This window comes from Cricetulus griseus, chromosome 4 (assembly GCF_003668045.3).
Source record: "Cricetulus griseus strain 17A/GY chromosome 4, alternate assembly CriGri-PICRH-1.0, whole genome shotgun sequence".
NCBI lineage: Eukaryota > Metazoa > Chordata > Mammalia > Rodentia > Cricetidae > Cricetulus > Cricetulus griseus.
In genome coordinates this window covers 170,926,032-170,948,606 of record NC_048597.1, presented here as the reverse complement: position 1 = coordinate 170,948,606, position 22,575 = coordinate 170,926,032, and the positions used below count along the sequence as shown (strand labels likewise).

The window sequence follows — 22,575 nt, the reverse complement described above, 5'->3', positions numbered from 1 at the left end:
TAATTGATGTCCCCTGGGAAACAGGCTAAGACAGAATCAGGGAAGAGTTTTGGAGGCTGGAATGTTGCTCAGTGAGTTGGCCAGTTTATGTGAGTCCTGGCTTTGGTTTCTAGCACCTACCAAAAAACAAAACAAAAATAGAAAATAATAAAAAGGAATGTGACTCACTTGGGAGGCAGATACAGCTGAATCTCTGTGTTTGAGGCCAGCTGGTCTATAGAGCGAGTTCCAGGACATGCTCCAAAGCTATAGAAAAACGCTGTCTTGAACCCCCACCTCCCAAAAAAGTGTGCTGGATTTAAAAGACAGGATCATGCTGGAGAAATGAAATTTTCAAAAAGAAACTCAGAGTCGTAGTTAGGGTTTCTGTTGCTGTGAAGAGACACATGGCCATGGCAACTCTCATAAAGGAAAATTAGGGTGGCTTGTTTACAGTTCAGAGGTTCAGTCCATTATCATCATGGTGGGACATAGTAGAGTGCAGGCCAATGCTGTAGCTGAGAGTCCTACATCTTATAGGCAGCAATAGGAAGTACACTGGCAGTTAGTCCCTGCCCCTGCCCCTGCCCCTGCCCCCTGCCCCTGCCCCTGCCCCTGCCCTGCCCTGCCCCTGCCCCTGCCCTGCCCCTGCCCTGCCCTGCCCCTGCCCTGCCCTGCCCCTGCCCCTGCCCCTGCCCCTGCCCCTGCCCCTGCCTCCTGAGTGCTGGGACTACAGGCATGCGCCACCAACGTCCTGCAAGCATTATCTGTCAACATGTATAAACTGAAACCACAAGGAGCTTGGACATTCAAGATCACAGTAGAGGAACTCCTTCCTCTGAGTTCAACTAAAGCCTATTTTCATATCTGTTTTATATAGAGGGTTGCTCGTTCTATTTGGTAGAGGATTAGATAGAAAATGGACAAAAATCATTGTGCCTTGTTCCCTTGAAATTATGGGATCATCAAGCAGATGATATTCCAGTTCCACTATAACTGTTGTTACAGTGTCTGCCATGCAAGCTTGAGGACCTCGGTTTGATCCCTTTAACCCACATTTGGTTACATCCTAATGCACAAAAGATTGTCTCAAAAACCCAAAATGAATATCAATAGAGTAACAACACCTAAGGTTGTCCTGGCCTGCATGTGGATGTATATATAATATGCATACTCTTCCCCCTCCATCAAAAAAAAAAAACCCATGATGATACTCTCATGGAATAAGCAAGCAGGCCAGAATAAAAATATTTAAATTCACACATAACTTATGTAAGTATAAATCAAAATTAGATACTTTAACTTATTTTAAAGGTTTATTTTTGTTTTATTTGTGTTTAGCGTTTCAGATTGGATAAAGATGAATGAATTTTGGTAATATTTAAAATCATGGGAATATAATACCTAAACTGTTAACAGCATTTGTGAATTGATGCTTGACAGTTTTTACAATGCATTTATTTGTTTTTTCTTAGCATTAGATAATGTATTACACCTTTTGTTGTTAGTTTTTGCCTCCTATTGTTTCTGATGACTTAGCTATTGTTTTTTCCCCTCATATTTGGTGCTTTAACAATTTTGTCTTTGGCTTACAGAAATTTGACTCTTGATTTGTCTAGGTGTGGTTCTTTTTGTTTTGTTGTATAGCTATTTGAACTCGGGATTCAGAAGTAAATACTTGTCTTAAAATTTGAGAACTTTTAGCCTGGCGTTGCTGGTGCATCCCTTTAATCCCAACACTTGGGAGGCAGAGGCAGGTGGATTTCTGTGAGTTTGAGGCCAGCCTGGTCTACAGAGCGAGGACCAGGATAGGCTCCAAAGCTACACAGAGAAGCCCTGTCTTGAAAAAACAAAACAAAACAAAAAAAAAACTTTTTTATTTCATGGGATACAGGTATGAGGCATGGTATCACTATGTAGTCCTAGGTAGCATCAAATTCATGGAGATCCTCTTGCCTCTGTCTCCCCAGTGTTGGGTTTAAACTTGTGAGTGCTTTCAGAATCCAGAAGAGAGCATCAGTTCCGTTGGAGTTGCAAGTGGTTGTGAACCAACTAGTAGGGGTTCTGGAAACACAAATTGGGTCCTCTGGAGCAGCTGGTGCTCTTAGCAGCTGAGTTATCCCTTTAGTTTGTTTTGTTTATTGAGAAAAGACCCATGTACCCCATGCTGACCCTTAAACTCAATATGTAGCTGGGGAAAATCTGAACTCCTCATGTTAGCTCTGTCTTCCTTATGCTGGGATTGCGGGTATTCACATCACCATGCTTATCTAGCCTGTTTCTCTCTCTTACTTTGTGTATATTGGTGTGGTATGTATTTGTGTGGGAACATATATATGGTAGCATATGTGTATGTATTTGCATGAGTGAGTATGTGTGTGGACGTTCAAAGTGACATTGGGAATTTTTCTTGATCTACTCTTTATTCATTAGGACTTAAAGTCTCTTAGTTGAACCTCTGCTTCAGGCATCCTAGCTGTCCAGCTTGCTCTAGGGATTCCTGTCCCTGCATTATTTATTAGTACTGGAATTATTAATGGTATGACTTTATATAGTGGGTGTTGGGAATCTGCACTACAATCTTTACACTTGGCATGGTTAACCTTTTACCCACCGAGCCATCTATAGTAATAATAAAATACTACTTCTATCCTTTCTTGACCCCATAGTAACCCCATTTACCTATTGACATTTTTATTTGCCTCACATTTCTTGGAGGATCTGCTCATTTTCTTTATTTTAGTACATTTTATTTCTGTTTCCAAATACTCAAAACATTTTTATTGATAACATCTTTTTGGGTCAAGTTCTTTATTAATTTTTATTTTTATGTGTTTTCTGATTTTACCATCTTATGTCTGTTGAATCCTTTAGTCAGAATTTTATGTTTGGGTTTTTCAGGGCTGGGGATCTGAAATTATACTTGGTAACTGTGATTTTTAGCTTGATAGTTTTCTGTTGATTTTATTTATTGAGAGACTACTGATTTCATTATTAAAGACAACATATTTTACATTTTTTTTATAGTGGCTGCTTAAAAGCTCCTGTCTCCCTTGCCCCCCATGCAGTTTGACTTGAGTGCATTTAAGAGTCCTGTAAGAGAGTGGGTTTTTAAGGAAGGACAGTGGGAGGGTATGAATTATGAAGACTAGGCATGATAGCTCATGCCCTTAATCCCAACACTTGGGAACCAGAGGCAGAAGGATCTCTAAAATCAATGCAAACCTGATCTACATAGCCAGGAGTATGTGTACTACATAAAGACTCTATATTAATAGTAATGATAATACATTAAAAAAAAGAATTAGTTATAAAGTCCAAGCATTCAAAACTGTCTCATTCAAAAATTATACTATATGCTTCTTTAAAAAGGTTATTTTGTCAGTGGCCATCACCCACTACCACTTAATACCAACTAAAATGAAATCAACGAAACCCTGTCAGTGATGATTTAACCCTGGTTCTTGGATGTCTTGGCAAATGCTTAACCACTGAATTATTGCTTAGCTCTTACACCGTTTTCCTATGACATCCAGAAGCGTGCTTCTCATAAAACTAATGGGACTTCAGCTTTATAGTTGCTCACTTTCAGTCGTTGTGTTGTGAGCTACAGAAATTGGTGTGCAGAAGTGTTCAGGGTAGACAGAGACAACCAGATTGCTGGTTGTTAAGAAGTGTCCCATGAAGGCAGCCCTCAATATCCTATACACGTTAGTAATCCCAATACCTGGGTTCATCCTTTAACACTCTAGCTTCATTTCATGCACTGAGTTGGGGTTTAAAGGAAGGCAGTCATCAATTACCGACAGAGAGCTATAAGATGCAAACTTGCAGTCACTAGACTGCAATGGAACTTGGAAAAATAGAATATTTAGAATATAAGGTATGAGGAAATTGTCTATCCAAATCAAATTACAGAAACTTGGAAGACCTTGTTAGGACTAGTGGTTGGATTGATTGATAGAGGATGTACATTTTGATATTTTCAACTTAGAGTAGTTTTTATGTTGTAGCATAAGCAGTTTTTGAAGTTAAATTTTATTTATATATGTATTAGGCTTAATAAACTTAATAAATTTCTTTTATTCTTGGTTTCAGGCGCCTGATCACAGATTCAAAAGTTAAATTAAAATATCAGCATTTAATAACAAATAGCTTTGTAGAGGTAAGTGGTTTATGCTTATCTAATTTTAGTTTTCAAAAATTGTTTGTTAATAGGAATACTAGTTAGGTTCTTTTCTATTTTCATTAGGTTTGGATTTTTGAAAACAGGGTCCCACAGTGTATCCTTGGCTGGGTGTATAGACCTGCCTCTGCCTCCTGAGTCCTGGGTGCCCAAGCATCTGAAATACTCGTTTTTCAGCTGAAATACTAGTTTTCAAACTATCAAGAACATGACCGTATTTAGAACACACTAAAAAAATAATTTTGACCTGTGCTAATAGGGTATCCTGACATTGCTATGTCTTTGTCGTACGATTCATTGCCAATAAAGAATACTGTAGTTACAGGGTTGGAGAGAGTAACTGGCTACTTTGAGAGGACTGTGGTTCTTTTCCCAGCACCCAAATGGTAGCTCACAACTATGTACTCCAGTCCCAGGGGATGCAGTGCCCTCTTAGGTTTTTTTGTGGGTGGGCTCCAGTCATGAACACGGTGCACAGACACACATACAGGCAAAATATGCCCCACTATACACACACAATTTTTTAAAATGAAAAGGTGCTGTATTTTATATACTTTTTCTTAGAGCAATGGTCAGCAAATTATGGATTACCTGCGTTTGCAAATAAAGATTTATTGGAGGTTGGTATGGTGGGACATGCCTTTAAAACCCCAGCATTCAGCAAGGCAGAGGTGGATCTCTGAATTCCAGGACATCCAGGGCTACAAAGAGAGATGTTGTTGCACAAAATAAGAAAACAAAAAAGGGTTTATTGGAAAATACTACATATTTGTTCTTAGTGATTTTGTGCTGTGATGGCAGAATTGACTAGTTACTACAGAGAATGCTGTATATATAGACTACAAAACAAAATGATTTACTCTCAGGTTTATTATTGAAAGTGCCAGTGCTCATCACAATAATGTCAGTATAGCTTGGTATGTTAATTCTAGAAAATAGTCTTCACCTCTTTCTTAGATGAAAGTATAAAATTGCATATTATATACTGTACACTTTGAAATGATCAGTGTGCTTTATGCAAGTGATCTAATACGTTGTACCCCTAGCTAGTAAGTTGACTTTTGAAACCTTGTGCAGAACCTTACTTAAGACATGTCTTATTTATGTAATAAAAATATTTCATAGTTTGTGTTTTACCTGTGGGGGTTGATGCACACTGGGAAATCCCAGCACTGCAGAGGCTAAGTTAAACACTGCACAAAGTAAAGGTTGGTGAATCTCTGCTAGGTCAGCCTGCTCTGCATAGCCAGTTTTAAAATAGCCAGTTATACATAGTGAGACCTTGTCTTAAAAAAACAAAAAAAGTGATAGTAACAGTTTAGAATCAGTTTAAAGAATTATTTTGTTTTCAAACACTAGTGTGATCCAATCTTTTCCTCTGTGTGTGTGTGTGTGTGTGTGTGTGTGTGTGTGTGTGTGTGTGTGTGTGTGTGTGTGTTTCTCTAGTCGAAAAATAACCTAAGTTCCTTAGCTTATCCCAGGGTGTTGTATAGCATCAAAACAACTTCTGTAATTATGAATATACCTGATTTTCTTGCATCTTACGAAAATTTTGCTGGGCTAATTATAGTGGTGCTCACCTGTGTGTAGGTCAGCCTGGTCTGAACAGCTAATTCCAGGTCAGCAGGGGCTGTATGTAAGACCTTGCCTCAAAAATAAAAGTTTACTCTAGAATTAATGTTTGTTAGTAAATCACAAGAATGTCTAAGATGGCATCTGGTGCTTAATCCCATAATCTCCGAAATTGAATAGGAGGATTGTCGTAAATCTTGAGGCAAGCCTATGATGAGGAGTGAAAAAGTCTTGGTAGGATTTATATATAGAATGAAAAATAGTTATGTTTTATAGAATTTTAAGGTGAGTAACCTTGTAAGGGTCTAGAGTTAATAGCTTTGTATTAAAAGGCTTCCCTAGCAGGTGTGAGGTTTGAACCAAAGTGAAAAAATAATGAACCAGCAAGCTAGATACCAGCATGTAGCTCAGTTGGTAAAGTACTTGTTTAATGTGTGGTCCTGAACTTTATTCCCAGAATTATAATAAACAAGTTGCAAGGATTGCTTAAACATTTAAAAAGCTTAAGTTCTTTCTTGTTTTTTTGTTTGTTTGTTTGTTTTTGTTTTGTTTTGGTTTGGTTTTAGTTTTTTGAGACAGAGTTGCTCTGTGTATATACCAAGCTGGCCTCAAAGTCATAGAGATCCACCTGCCTCTGCCCCCCAAAGTTGGTGGCACATGCCTTTAATACCAGCACTTGGGAGGCAGAGGCAGGTGGATGGATCTCTTTGAGTTCGAGGCCAGCCTGGTCTACAAAGTGAGTTCCAGGACAGTCAAGACAATTACACAGAAAAGCCTTATATCGAAAATTCCCCCTCCCCCACAAGGAAAAAAAAAGATAATTATAATGAGAAAAAAATTAGACTTAAAACTTAGAAGCACTATTGTAATACAGTAGCAGGCTTTATATGGTTTGTTGTCTCTTTTGATTTTATACTAGATGTTATATAATTTGTGTAGGTTAACTTGCTATCAAGATTTTCTAACTTTTGTTTTAGTGCAACCGACTGTTAAAATGGTGTCCTGCCCCAGATTGCCACCATGTTGTTAAAGTCCAATATCCTGACGCAAAACCTGTTCGATGCAAATGTGGGCGCCAATTTTGGTAAGCAAGTGATTTTTCTAAATGATTGAACTGAATGTAAGGTTTCTACTTTTTTATTCTTAGTAATGAAATGGTGGAAATCATCTTCACAGGGAGATGAGTGATAATAGTTAAAAATACTGTATATTTCTTTTAATATTCAAATCACATCTTAAATCTTTTCCCTTCTCTCCTTGATTCTTTTCTTTTGGAGAGAGAAAGAGAGGAGAGAGAAAGAGATACTTATGTTCTCGTGTGTGTGGTTGGTGAGGGTGTGGTATTGTCTTGGGGATCAACCTCCAGTCAAACCTTAGTGGTGACACTTCTACTGAGCCATCAGATTGCTGTTGTCATGTTGTATTTTGTTCCATCTGGCTTTTGCTCTCTACCTTTATATTGTCTGTTGTTTTTGTTTTGTTTTGTTTTTTGGTTTTTCGAGACAGGGTTTCTCTGTGTAGCACTTGCTCTGTAGACCAGGCTGGCCTTGAACTCACAGAAATCCGCCTGCCTTTGCCTCCTGAGTGCTGGGATTAAAGGCATGCACTACCAACACCCGGAGACAAGTTTTAATATTACACGAAAATGTAGGTAATTTTGGTTGTTTATGCCAACTTTCTTGGTAACTTGGGCCTTTAGAGTTCTATAGTATATTATTTTCTCTGAATACTAGATTTCATTTATGAGAGAGTTTTCAATACCAAATATTAGGGAATATCTTAGTGGCTCTAAACTGTTTAGCTGCCTTTGTTTTTTATATGAATCTTCCCTGAGAATTTCCCAGTTTGAAAGTTCTTACTCCTTTTTCATTAGTAATTCATCTCTAAATCCATCTTTGCATTCATTAGCCAAGCTGCAACTTTGCATTCATGAGCAATGTTTATTCAGTTGAATATTCAGTGTCATTGTTTATACATTCTGCCTGGCATAAAAACAATCTGGTACAAACACAGTTAAGTCAGGTTCTACTTTTTACAGTGAATGGTTGTACTCTAGTTTCCAATGCATGTTCCTCATTTTCATCAGTCACCTCACCAGAATGACCTTTATTGGCATTAGCTCTACAAGCATTGTATTTAGGGCTATTACATATTCTTTTTTTTTGAAAGATATTATTTATCTATTATGTATACAGTCTTATGCCTGCATGCCAGCAGAGTCCACCAGATCTCATCCAAGGTGGTTGTGAGCCACCATGTGTTTGCCCGGGAATTGAACTCAGGACCTCTAGAAGAACAGTCAGTGCTCTTAACCACTAAGCCATCTCTCCAGCCCATGTTACATATTCTTTTAAGATGACTGAGATTTTCTCTTCACCTCTTCTTTCATTATCAAGTCTCACCACAATCACCCTGGAATAGTCTATTCAAGATAATGTATTCTTTTTCTAACACATATCCCAAGTCTGAGTATCAAATCTGCTTCCTCATTTTAGGGTTTATTAAAAGAACACTCCTCACTTCTCATTACCAATTTCCTGTAACAAAATACCAAGATAATCCAGTATTTACACAGCAGGAATATATTTCTCAAGCTGGGGAGTCCTGGTTCCTGTGCTGGTGGAGTATTTGTGTTGGTATAGGTCTGGTTTTTTGCTATATAGAGAATATCTTATAAATAATTTCACAAGGTGGAAGAAACAATACAGCTGTCTGCATCTCTTTATTGTATTGTTCATGAATACAATACATACAGTCCTCATGATATAATCTTACAAACACTCCTAGATTTTTTTTTTTTTTTTCCCCAAGACAGTTTCTCTACAGAGCCCTGGCTGTCCTAAAACTCACTAGTGATTAGATTGGCCTCTTCAAACTCACAGAGATCTACCTGCTTTTGCCTTCTGGGTACTGGGATTAAAGGCATATGCCATTGTGCCCAGCCACCCCTACCTTTTAATGCTATCACACTGATGATTAGGTTTTAACATTGGAATCAGAGTGGGCACATTCAGAATATAGCAGAAAGATAAAATGATCTTACTCTCTTTTTAAAGAAAAGAGGAACTAGTACTTTCAAATGTTTTGTTCCTAGGTATTTCAGTAATGTTTTGATGCTTTAAAAATAGATATTGAATTCATAAATATCCCAAAGAGCAAATAAATTCACAATTGTGTAAGCATGTATATAATAGAAATTGTGTTGATAAAGATCAATAATGCTATATCATTTTAGAGTTTAACCTGTGACCTGGGGAGATGGTTGAGTGTGTAAAGTGCTTGTTCTGCAAGAGTCTGGGACCTGAGTCCCAGAATCACAAAAAGCTGGGTAGTTCGGCCAGTGTACACAGCAGTGAATACCAAAAAGGGAACAAAGGCCCTGTTTTAAACAGGGTCAAAGATGAGGACAGATGTTATCCTTTGAGAACTTTGAAATGTTTACTACAGCACTCCTGTGCCTGTTCTTACACATAAAATTTACCTTTCTAATAGACAAGAAGATGAAATCTGATTCCATACCTACTATCAAATTTATGTTTTAATAAGAAACATTTTTGTAAAGATTTGTTTAATATTGTTATTTATTTTCGTTTGAGTGTTTTTCCTATATGTAAGTCTGTATACCACATGCATTCAGTGCCCACAGAGGCCAGAAGAGGGAGTTGGTTGTCAATCCTCAGCAAGGTCAACAAATAGTCATTGAGCCATGTCTCCAGCCTTTAGTCTCTTTTTGCTAGAAAATGAAGTTTGACGTACATTTGAAGCTCCTTGGTACCCTCTTCCATCAGATTTGCTGTCTACTTTGTTAGAGAAATAATCATTTCCTTAACCTCATTAGGTCTCTTTGAAAACTTATTTTATTTTATTTTATTTGCATTCTTCTAAATTACTTGATCACATTAATCTCCAATTTCATTTTATATGAGCTTTATTAAATTTGTTCTCTGACAATTTTATACATATGCAGTATATTTTGATTATTCTGCCCTCCCTTCTCTATCACCCTTTACCAATGTATGCCTAGAATCCCATTCTCCATGTTCACATCTTATCTTGTGGCAATGAGTTTGGAACAATCCATTGGAGCCTGGTGAGCTCCATACCAGTGGATACACTGTTTGTGGAGTCCTGTGTCATTCAACCCTCACTCTCATCCCCTTTTTGAAGAAGGATGTTATGTAGCCCAAGCTGGCCTTGAATTCCCCCTATTCTCCCTGAGGCCTAGGATTTTACTGGCTACCATGCTCAACTTAAGCTGTTTTCATAAGCATTTGTGTTTCCTTCATTTATAACCCTATCCCATAAATTTAAATTAGTGCTGGGGTTACAGATGTGAGCCACCTTGAGTTTTTATTTTGTTTTGAATAGATTGGCCAATACCATTTTTTATCTGTGTGGCTGAGTTTTATCTAGTTACATTATGCTAAGATGTCTGCATTTGCATCTAATGTATTTATTGTTTATTTTATATTAGTATGAAATTGTAAATTAACCTGCAAATTTGTTCTTCAGTTGTAGTACTGTGTGAATGAAGATAGAATATGTATTGGTGAAACACTACTAAACATTCTTGCAACAGTTAACTGTGTAGTTGTTATCAGGGCATGTCTTAATGTATTTAAGTCATTCTCATTTCACACATACTGAGTACTGGCAGTATTGTGGTCCCAGAACACACTTACTCTGAAAAAAAAAATTCACTGTAAAATAGACATATTCTTTGCCTTGGTGTTTGCCAATTTCATTTCCTGACAATACCAGGGAACTGTAGAGTGGGAAATGGTTGTTTACTTACAATAAGTAGTATTAATTATTTAAACTTTTTATGTCCTTTAACAGCTTTAACTGTGGTGAAAATTGGCATGATCCTGTTAAATGTAAGGTGAGATGTTTTGTTGTTCTTGCTTTGTTTTCTTTTTTAATATAACGAGTCAGCAAATTCCTAGGATTTGATTAAAAAGATAACAGCTGATGATTTTGTACTAGCAAACTGAAGATTTCATTCTGCCCTTTTTATTTCAAGTGATCATTTGCAGGTACTCTTAAGTGCATTCCTTAGAGCATCAAGTTCCTGCTTATTCTTAGAACATCCATGAGTAGGGCAGCTCAGGTGTTAAGCCTTGTTTGGGGGGAATAATATTATAATTTGACATTCCCTCAAGATTCCAGGCTCCCCATTCAACTTTAACCAGACAAAAATTCTGGTCCTATTAAAATGAAATTTTACAGCCACAAAATTTCCTACTTTGAGAATATACCTAATGATAATCTATTTCTGTTTTACTCTTACATTTAATGCTTGCCTTTGTTTAAGTGCTGAAGTAATTGCTATCCTTATTCTAATGATTTTTATTTTCAAATAGTGGTTGAAGAAGTGGATTAAAAAGTGTGATGATGACAGTGAAACTTCTAATTGGATTGCAGCTAACACAAAGGTTGGTCTGTCCATGTGTGTATCTCCCCATCACAACCCCACCTTGAACTGTTGCTAATGAACATGGTTAAGCTAATGAACATGGTTAAGGGTAGGTGTATAAGCATTAACAAAAGCAGTATGAGTTTATGTTGGTAATGAGTCTTCTGATAGCTTTTATCTACCTCACCCCCAGTGGTTGCTTATTGGTTTTTTAACACTGTCAGGTGTTTATTTTATTGAGCAGCTATAAGGCAGTATGCATAGTACTCTACTTGTTTGGTAAAAATATGAGTTTCCTGTGCAACAAGGGAATTTTGCTAGGCTAGATTTGAGTATACTCTATCCAGTTCACTTACATTGACCTAATGTTCATTTTTTATCCTTTTAAAACATCTTTGTTTTGTGTGCATATGAATGTATATGCTCATGTCCAGGTCTGGGGAGAACCACTTGCAGGAATGAATCATTTTTTGCTTTCCACTATATAGGCATAGTCTATTAATCTGTTAGACTTGGTGGCAAGTACCCTTACCTCCTGAGCTATGTCATAGTTAAGGTGATTTTCTGCCTTAAATTTCTCAGTTTTTCTTTTTTTTTTTTTTAATATTTTTATTTATGTATACAACATTATGCTTCCATATGTAGCTGCACACCAGAAGAGGGCACCAGATCTCATAAGGGATGATTGTGAGCCACCATGTGGTTGCTGGGAATTGAACTCAGACTTCTGGAAGAGCAATCGGTGCTCTTAACCTCTGAGCCATCTCTCCAGCCCGTCCCAGTTTTACTTTTTAGAAGTCAGTCTTTAGAGGCCAGGATTTAAGTAGAGTAACTGATTTTGTATTTTGATTATGTAAAGTAGTCCTAACAGAACTGCTTCTCTGAATCTTCCTCATGCTATATTTCTAAAATATGACTTAAGTGAAAAATTGAAAGTGGACCAATGTGGTAGTCTTTATTTTTATTTTGAAGTATGTTATTAATGAAGCTAGTTATAAATTCAGTTTCTTTGTGGTGGTGAATGTAACTCAGTTGGTATAGAGCTTGCCTAACAACCAGGCAGAAAGCCCTGGTCTTGATCCTGAATGCCCTATGAACTAGATGTGGTGAAACATCCTGTGATCTAAACACTGTAGAAGTGAAGAAGGGGATCAGAATTTCAGCGACAGCACAAGCTACAAGCTTGTATGAAAACATAAAAGCAAGGGCTGAGAAGATGCCTTGGTGGATAAGAGTGTTTTACTGTCTAGTATGAAGAATCTTGAGTCACATCCTTGGCACCCATGTAAAAGACAGGTGTGGCTATGTAACCCTAGGTGCTGAGTTTCAGAGACAGGAGGATTCCCTGGAGCCCAGTGGTCAACCAGCTTAGCTGAATTTGAGGAACTCTAAGTTCATTGAAAGTGTCTGAGAGGGATCAGGCTGAGAGCTATGCACAGGACACCTAGCACCATCTCTTGCACACATGTATGCACAGTGTCCACACCACTCATTTTAAAGTTGTTAAAAAGCTAGACATTGTGACATACACCGTTAGTCCCAAAAGTTGGGAGGCAGAGGAGGGTGGATCTCTTTGAGTTTGAAGCCAGTCTGATCTACAGAGTAAGTTCTAGGACAGGCAGGGCTTGTTACAGAAAACCTGTCTCAACAACAACAACAACCAAAGTTTTTAAAAATACATTAAAAACAAAAGCAGAAATTGTGATCTTCTGTATGATTTCAGCCTGATTACTTGTTTGCCTTACTCTGGAGGCCAGATTGCTTGCTTGTCTATTTGACCTAGGATTAGTTTGTTATCTCCCCCCACTTTGTTATTTGTTTTATCTTTTATTCATGTGTCAAACAGGAATAAAAGCACGGCTACAAGGTTTATGGGTTTATGCTGCATATAAAGCTCTGAGGACAGTGCGAAGGATAGAAAGTGCATCTAGGTGACACTAAACAATGTGTTAAGAGTAATACTACCTTCAGTCAAACTTACTATGTTTGATTAGGAATATTTTGATTGTTTTCATTGTGGTGGAGATGAATCAACAGCTGAGAGCACTGGCTGCTGTTTCATAGGACCTGGGTTCAGCTCCCAACACCTGCATGGTAGCTTACCACTTTCTATATTCCAGCTCCAGGATATCTCTTCTGGCCTCCACAGGCACCTGTACACAGATGGCAAACACACAGATGGCAAACACACAGATATACATTAATAAAAATAAATATTTTTTTAAAAAAGCATTACATTGTTGTTTCTGTTAAAACTCAGTAATAATTATACAGGTTATTTTTATGGTATTTATTACAAGCTTACTACTTTTGTAAGTGACTTATGTTTATTAACTAATAAATAAATGAAATCTAGAAGTGGCCTCTCCCCTCAATGTTAGCAATATAGCTTAGTATAGCATTGAAACCAACTTTATAGTTTTTTTCCATAGGAATGTCCCAAATGCCATGTCACAATTGAGAAGGATGGCGGTTGTAATCACATGGTTTGTCGTAACCAGAACTGTAAAGCAGAGTTTTGCTGGGTGTGTCTTGGCCCTTGGGAACCACATGGATCTGCCTGGTAGGTTGGACAAATGGTAGAGTATGTTCACATAATTATGAGATGTACCCATTTAAATGATATTTCTGCCTTTATAGCCTGACTTGAGCTAAAAAAAAGTTTGTCATTTAACAGAGGAACATGTTCAATATAGCCACAGAAAGGGATATTAGGTAAGTCATATTTTTCACAGGAATTAATAATTGAGATGAACCCTTGGGTGGTTATTTTCATTAATTAAAGTTGGAAACAAAGGCAAGGAACACTGAATAGAGTTGGAGTAATGCTTTTAAGTTCATGATCTTAATTTTTACATTGTCTGATTTTTTTCTCTAGGTAGATGTTGTAAACTAGACTTTACAGAAATTTATTGTATTTTCCTTATCCTACACATCATTAAACAATGTTTTTCTTGTCTTTAATAATTGGAAAGCTACTGAGCAAAAATCTGTATTTTTAACTTCTCTTGCATTCCTATTTGAAAGAATTACCTACAACTGGGAAGTAGCTCTTCCAATAGGCCTTTTTTTTTTTTTTCTTAAAGACTGAGAGTTAATGTTAGATGCGTGTGCAGTTGTCTCTTGGCATCCGTTGGGAGATGGGGTCCCAATACCCTGAGATACCAAAAGCTGAGCATGCTTTAAGGTCATTTTGTACACTAATATATTTTTTGCATGTATGTAGATTACACAATACTTAGCACATAGTAAATGTTCTGTATATGGTATTGAGGGATAGTGTTCAGTACAGTTTGGAGTTATCTTCAGATGTTTTTTGCTCCAGGAAAGCTTGTTTCCATGGATGCATAATCCTTGGATACAAAGATTGCATTGTTAAATGGCTTTGTTCATTTCCTCCTGTACTAATAGATAATCTTGTTACCATATGTATTTGGGAAAATGCAAGTTAAACTTTAGATAAGTTTTGAGAAACATAGGAGCTAAGGACATACTCTGATAAGAAATGAAAATGTTTCTGATTGTTATAATATGCAAATGATCTACTTGTATTAATTTGTGTTACCTTCCTGCTTTCTGTTGACACCACCCTCCCCACTCCCCATCCCTGTAAATTATGGGAGATAGGGAAAGTTAGGAAATAGATTGCCTTATAAAATAGTTTGGATGTTGTGAGGGTTTAAGTCAAAGTGGTATAGTTAGACGAAAAGAGTCTGTACTGTGTTCTTTACACATTGTCAAATAATTCCAGTGCTCTCTGGAGACTGGATGGGTGCAGGTTCAAGGAAAGATAAAGGAGTTAGGAACTTAAGCCAAAATTGGGCATTTACTTTTAGTTCAGTTGGAACTTGTATTAGTTAAAATAATTGAAGGACTGATAATAAGGATTAGTACTGAAACTAATTCTAAGGTAAAAACTGGTTTGTTATTTGGAGATAAAGAAATTATGCCATTGTCAGAGCTGAAGACAGACTCCCTGTTTATTTTGGTTTTGTGGGCTTTATTGTGTTGTGTTTGTTTTCCTTTCAAGACAGGGTTTTTCTGTGTGTGTAGCCTTGGCTGCCCTAGAACTAGCTCTGTAGACCAGGTTGGCCTGGCCTGGAAGTCGCAGAGATCTGCCTGCTTCTGCCTTCCAATTGCTGGGATTAAAGGTGTGCTGCCAAAACACAAAACACACACACATACACGCACGCACGCACGCATGCTATAGGGTTAAAGGTGTTCTGCCAAAACACACACATCTCAAACTCACAGACATCTGACTGCCTGTGACTGGGAATAAATTCGTGCTCCACCATTGCCTGGCGAGCAGAGTTTTTCAAGACCTCTGAGTTTGATGGCATCTCAAAGGTTATACAAAGCCAAAGAGAGCTGCCACAGATTGAATGATAAGCTGGGAGAAAGGGCCATACCTTTATGCTTGTTGATCTTGAAAATATATCCTCCTTTCTTTTCCATATATGTCTTAAAACACCTTTGATTTGTCAAAATAGTATTCCAAGTAGCACAATCAGTTATTTGAGTTAGAAATATAGGTAGATCCAAATATTTGCTTTGTTTTGCCAGCCTTAAAATCTTTAGTGCTTTTGGAAGGGAAAGGGCTGTGTTAAGATGGTGCTTTAAAATACTATATATATATATATATATATATATATATATATATATATATATAGCAAGGAGTGGATGGATATGGTGGCAAACACCTTTATTCCAACACTCAGGAAGCAGATGGATCTCTAAATGATAGGCTATCCTAGTTTGCATAAATAGTTCTGGACCAGACTGAGTTATGTAGAGAGACTGTGTGTCAAAAGGAAACTACAATGGAAACTTGTGGGGGTTAGGAGATAGGAAGAAAAGAATGTTAATATTTAACTAAGAGAAATCAAGGACAGTGATCTCAAGTAAATTAAGCAAACTAGTTCATCAAGAAAAAGTACTGAGTGATCAGGGGAAAATTGACATTAAATCTTCCTAAACCAGATAAATTATCTTTGTTACTTTTAGACTAGTTGTGGGTTACTTCTGAATAGTGGGAAATAGACAGTATCAAAAATTATGCAATTAAAAGTATAACTTAAATTTCTGAAATTTGTGATTTAGTCCTATATCTAAAATCTATATCTGAGCCTTATTTCAGTAGAATATTTCATTGGGAGCAGACATATGTAGTCTATTCAGTAAAAATAGGCAGAGACATTTGGGATAGATTGGCCATTTCTTAGAGTAAACGTAATGGATTTGCATTTTCCTTAGGGGAATATCTTTGAAAGTTTTCTCTGCTTCTTTCTGCTTTCTGGAACATTTTTGTAAGAGATCATCTTGTCTCCAAAGCCATCTGTTATTGAGGCATATAAGTCAAAGAAAGGTATTGAATGAATGAACGAACAAACACACACACACACACACACACACACACACACTTCTCAAAACTTCTTTCTGATGTATTTCTGATGTATATTTGATAAAAATCAATGATAATGTGTATTTGTATATAATGTGTGCATACAAATACATAGAAGCCATTACAATTCTGAAGGGCTGAAGACACAGGGCAGTGTCAGAGCATTTGCTTAGCATTTGATTAGCATCCAATTCTTAGCACCATATGCACACATGCATATTCAAAATACAGTTCTGCAAAAGTTGGTAAGTCTGTATAACAATCCAATTTTACATTTACTTTTTATGAATGTGCACCCTTAATGTCTTGAGTGCATGCTTGTTTAAGTGTGAGAATCTGCATCTGTCAAACAAATGGTCACTCATCTTTCAACAGTGCCCACAAAAAAAGGCTAGAGGGGACTAAATTGCTTGGAGTTGGAGTTCCAGAAGGTTTGAGCTGCCCACTATGTGTGCTGGGAATTAAACTCTGGTCCTTTTGAATAGCAAGCCATTGAGCCATCTCTTGCACCTCATGCAATTCAGTTTTAACATTTAAATGTAAATTTTTTCTTTGGGGTGGAGGGAGGGATGGGGTTTTAAGAAGTCTAAAATAAAGGTTCACTGTTAACAGACACTGCCTTATCATGTTATTTCTTAACTTCTGCTAACTGAACTGTAACTCTAAAACACTCTTTGAAGGTCCATTGCAAGTGGGTAGGTAGTTAAGCTTCATATTAGTAAATTGCAATCAGAATGTAGTCTGTCATAAAACATATGTAGTAGCCACGTGTGGTAGCATGTAACCTTTATCCGAGCACTTGGGGACCAGTGCCAGGCAGATCTCTGGGAGTTTTAGGGTCAGACCGGTTTACATATCTAGCCAGAGCTAGTGAGAACCTGTGTAAATAACAACAACAAAAATATTTAGTAACAAGGACAAAGGATGTGCCAATCATTTCCACTCTGAGCTAACTTCTCTGGACCTGTTCCTTCCTTCTTCCCTCCCTTTTATGTATCATTCAGTTCTCAGTGACAGTTAATAAATCATAGTAGTGTGTAAAAGTACATAGCACAACATCTCTTAAAGAGTGACGCTGATTGTTGGTTCTCTGATTTATAAAAGGAGAGACACAATGAATAACAGATGGCTTAGGAGATAAGGTAATCTCTTCAGAAACAGAGTTTGAAGTTCAGACCACAAGTGGCAGACATAAGCTCTCTACTACAGTGTTTTCTGGTGGTTGTAACTTAGCTGGATTTAGGATGGGTTTTCCAGAAGGTGCAATTTCTTGTCACTTTATGGAGAATTGATCTAGTATTTTAGACAACCAAAATATTATGTGTTGGATTGTGTCCAGCCTTCCAGTATGCTTTATTTAGTCTTGTATTTCTATTATTATAACACTAGAACCTTGGGAGTATTGATATCTCAGTTTATTTGTTGTAAAATACAATGCTGGTTCTAGATAATCACTTAGTATAAGTTAAAGTGCTACGCTTTCTTCCTTTTGTAATTGATTTATGGCTTTCTGAAATCCTTTTAATTTTCTTTAAGGTACAACTGTAACCGCTATAATGAGGATGATGCAAAGGCTGCAAGAGATGCCCAAGAGGTGAGTGTAGCTATGGCAGGGTAGCAGTGGCTAAGGATGTCTGAGGCACATTTCTCAGGGGTAACTTTGAAGAAGCATTCAGTTCTGAATTATTTGTAGATGGACACTCCAATAAATACTAGATGTGTACTTAAGTTTAGAAAGGGACTCTTTTACAGTACTTATTAGGAACATTCATTTTTGTTTTCTCAGGTAGGCTCTGTAGCCCAGATGGGCATCAAACTCATGATCCTTTTGTTTCTTCGTCTTCCTGACTACTGATTATAGGCATGTGCATTGTACGCAGTCTTTTTTGTTATGATATTGGTTTGTTGATTTTGAGACAAGCTCTTGCTTTGTACCTTGCATTCCCAATCTCAGCTTCCCCAGTCTGAGATTACAGGGGTATGACAATTATGCTCCTCCATAAGGACCGTGTTGGTTGATTCTTTTCTTTTTTTTAATATTTAAAAATTTTTATTTTTGGTATTATAACATAATTGCAACATTTTGTTCTTCCCTTTTCCCCATCTCCAAACCCTTCTATATATTCCTCCTGGTGTCCTTCATATTCATAGTCTGTTTTCATTAATTGCTATTTATTTATTTATTTTATTCTTTAAAATTAGGAATAAGCCAAGTTGTGTGGGTGAGGGGAGGGAGAGGGAGAAGGAATTCTTTTCTTTTAATTGAGCTAGTTGTATTGGATATTTTCAGGTCCCAGTGGTGGTGTGTGTCAACTCTTACCTCTGAATTCTGCTCATTCAAAATGGAGAATTAAGAGACCAGTAATTACTGAGTGAAGTGCCAATATTTTGTATAGACCACACAACACAGTGTGTCGCTTATTTTAACTTTGTTTTTACCTCATTGTTAATGCATTGTCAGCATAATTGAAACAGACCCTCTCAGGAGTCTCCTGTCATAGAGAAATGACCTTATAGGAAAGGATTCAGACAATATAGGTTTGGGTTTATAATATTTTTTTTGCTTTTTTAATCTTGTAATTTTATAGTAGTTGTAGAACCATTGGATTTTTTGTCATTTTTATTGAAATTCTTAGAGACACAAAAATGCTTTTTAGCCTGGTAGTAGTGCACACCTTTAATCCCAGCTCTCGGGAGGCAGAGGCTGTCAGATCTCAGTGAGTTCAGTGCCATCCTGATCTACAGAACGAGTTCCAGGACAGCCAAGCTACATAGAGAAACCTTGTCTTGAAAAAAAACAAATGCTTTTTAAATGGTTTTCCAAGCTGGACACAATCCATAATCCATATGTTTGTTATTGTTAGTTTTTGCTTTTTCGAGACAGGGTTTCTCTGTAGCTCTGTAGACCAGATGGCCTGGAAATCACAAAGATCCACCTGCCTCTTCCTCCCAAGTGCTGGGATTAAAGGCATGCACCACCAAAGCCTGGCCAATTGTTAGTTTTTAAAGGCATTTTTTTAAGTTTCTAGGCCTGGCATATTGAATCCCAACACTCTGGTTGCTTGGAGGATCTCAGTTTTGAGTCCAGCCTTTGGCTGCATAGCAAGTTCGAGACCAGCAAGACTCCTCTCACTCATCACACACAGACCTCAATTGTTTCTAATTTTTTTGTTAAATGCCCCCAATACATATTACTATCCACTCCCATATTGGTAGAAATAAAGCTACTGTCTTTTATAATTACAAATGATGAATGTTTCACAGATATATGTGATGTTTTGCTCCTTTAGGGGAGTGTAGTTTATGTAGTTTGTTTTCTGAGTCTTTTAGATTTTTAAGACAGGGTTTCTCTGCCATCTGAATGCTGAGATTAAAGGCATGTGTCATCACTGCCCTGTGAGAAGACACATGTCATCTGTCTATCTCAGTCTGGGTTCAAAGTACTGGAATTACATGCATGTTATTTTAGTCCTTTCAAAGAACAGAAAAATTCTCACAAATTATAGTACTAGTTTAAATATATTGGCTACAGTATTATTTAAATAGGTGACCATAAAACCACTTGGAAATATCTTATTTGTATATAGGTATATAAACAAATCAAAACACAAAGCAGTGAAATTTGTTGGCATTCATTTAATTTTGTAGATGTTGAAATGATGTACCACTGTGTCTTGTTTTATTTCTTAAAAAGCATATGGTGGTATGCTTTTAATCCCAGCAGAAACAGGCAAGAGATTTCTGTGAATTCAAGACCAGCCTGGTAGACATAACAAGTTCCTGGGCAGCCAGAACTGCATAGAGAGCCTGACTCAAAAAACAACATATTTCTGTGGTCTGCTAATACCAGACTATTTGGTACTTCTACTTAACTCCCATTTAATGGTCCTCGAATTTTAATTTAAGATGGGTCATTGTATTAATTAGGTATATTCTTTTTTTTTTTTTTTAGATTTTATTTATTTATTATGCATACAACATTCTGCTTCCATGTATATCTGCACACCAGAAGAGGGCACTAGACCTCATAGCAGATGGTTGTGAGCCACCATGTGGTTGCTGGGACCTATGGAAGAGCAGTCAGTGCTCTTAACCTCTGAGCCATCTCTCCAGGCCCAATTAGGTTTATTCTTCATGTGATAAAATACTATGACCAAAAGCAACTTGGGGAGGAATGGGTTTATTTCACTCTTATTTCTGTATAACAGTTCATCATCAAAAGCCACATGAAGGCAGGATCTGAAACAGGGCAGAAACCATGAGCTGATGTACAGGCAGTGGTGGAGCTTTGCTTACTGGCTTTCTACCTATGACTTGCTCAGCCTGCTTTCTTACAGAACCTAGGACCACCAGCCCAGGGGTGGCACCACCCACATTCAACTGGGTCCTTCCCCAGTCACTAATTAAGAAAACCCCTACAGGCTTGCCAACACCCTATCAAATAGAGGCATTTTCTTTCAGTTGAGGCTCCCTCTTCTCTGATGTTTCTAGCTTGTATCAAGTTGATTTAAAATTAGCCAGTACAGTTGTTTTGTATAATTCTGAGTTACAAATTAATGGTTTGTCTACCTTCCTGTTTTTGACTTGATTCTAATGTTGGTCCTTTTTTGTTTGTTTTAAACCTTAGCTCATTTTTATGACTTATTAGAATTTTTTTTGTTTAAAATCCTTTTGAGGAACAATACCATATATTTTTCCAATGTGTTTTTGGATTTTGATAATTCATTTGAATACAATGTTTTCAAAGAAACAATGTTTTCCTCATGGGTGCCACTGTATTTCTCCTAGTTACCATGAATCTAGCTATAATGTATAGCATCATTCTTTGTTTTGAAGATCCCACCATCTCAGTACCATCACACAGAAAATTAAGTTCTCAGTATGAATTTTTCTGAGACAAACTACCTTTAGCCCATAATACCAATCAAAATACATGATCTGTTCCTGGATCAGACCCTTGAAGTCTAGCTGCTATTCATTTGTGTGCTAATAAAATCCTTTGCAGTCTTCAAAAGTGTTAGAAATTTGGTACATAGTCCAGAAAGATCCTTCGTGGTATTTTGAGTACTCGGGTTATAGAAAAGTTTATATACTCTGTTGTGCTGACAGTGGTAACATTTTGAGTTTTCTTCTCTTTGGAAGTCAGAATACCTTTTCTATGGAAGCTCAAATAAAGCCATCCCTGATGGCACAGATGTGTAACCTCAGCAACTCAAATGGTGAAGCAGGAACATTATGAATAACAAGCCCTGCCTGAGCTGCAGAGAGAAGTTAAAAGCCACCTTGAGCAATAATTTAGTGAGACTCTGCTTCAAAGGGTGTGTGTTTGTATGTATATCAGGGAGATGGCTCAGTGTTTAAAACATGACTTAAAATAAGCATGGACCCACCCAAATTCAGAGCTCTAGCAACCATATGGCAACTACCTTCGTCCCAACGTTAAGGAGGCAGAAACAGGATTCCTGTGGCTAGCTGCCCCGATAGATTAGCCAGATATATAAGATCTGTGTTCAGAAAGAGGAGCATCTTGATTTCAAGGCCAGCCTAACCTTTTCCCTGACCCTCTCAAAAAAAGGAAAGGGAAAAACAAAACATTTCCTCTTTTTTTTTTTTTTTTTTCCTTTGGCAATGCTTCAGTGTTGTGTATGATATTGGGAACTTCATATTGAGGTTTGGAGTTCATATATTTAAGAAAGAGACCAGCCAGGCGATGGTGGTCCACACCTTTATTCCCAGCACTCAACAGGCAGAGGCAGGCAGGTTTCTGTGAGTTCGGGAGGCCAGTCTGGTCTACAAAGTGAGAATAGGCTCCAAAGCTACACGGAGAAACCTTGTCTGGGGGAAAAAAACAACAAAAAACCAAGTGTAGAGTCTTTTGCTTAAATATGTATATTTAAATTTTAGATTTCTATATATTCCCAATATGTCATAGAAGGTACCCAAGTGTCTTATTTCTAGGCTTTAAAGCCTAGAAATTCTATGTATGGTAAAATCACATTTAAATTTAACTAATCATTT

The 22,575-nt window shown here is 37.2% G+C and overlaps 1 protein-coding gene across 1 annotated transcript in view; it reads left to right on the top strand.

Moving 5' to 3' along the window:
• The window catches only part of Arih1 (ariadne RBR E3 ubiquitin protein ligase 1), a 91,801-nt gene that overhangs the window by 61,077 nt on the left and 8,149 nt on the right, over positions 1 to 22,575 (top strand). The window contains 6 exon segments of the mRNA XM_027414891.2: positions 4,078 to 4,144; positions 6,715 to 6,821; positions 10,577 to 10,619; positions 11,101 to 11,172; positions 13,586 to 13,716; positions 18,094 to 18,151. Coding sequence (XP_027270692.1) covers positions 4,078 to 4,144; positions 6,715 to 6,821; positions 10,577 to 10,619; positions 11,101 to 11,172; positions 13,586 to 13,716; positions 18,094 to 18,151 — 478 coding nt within the window.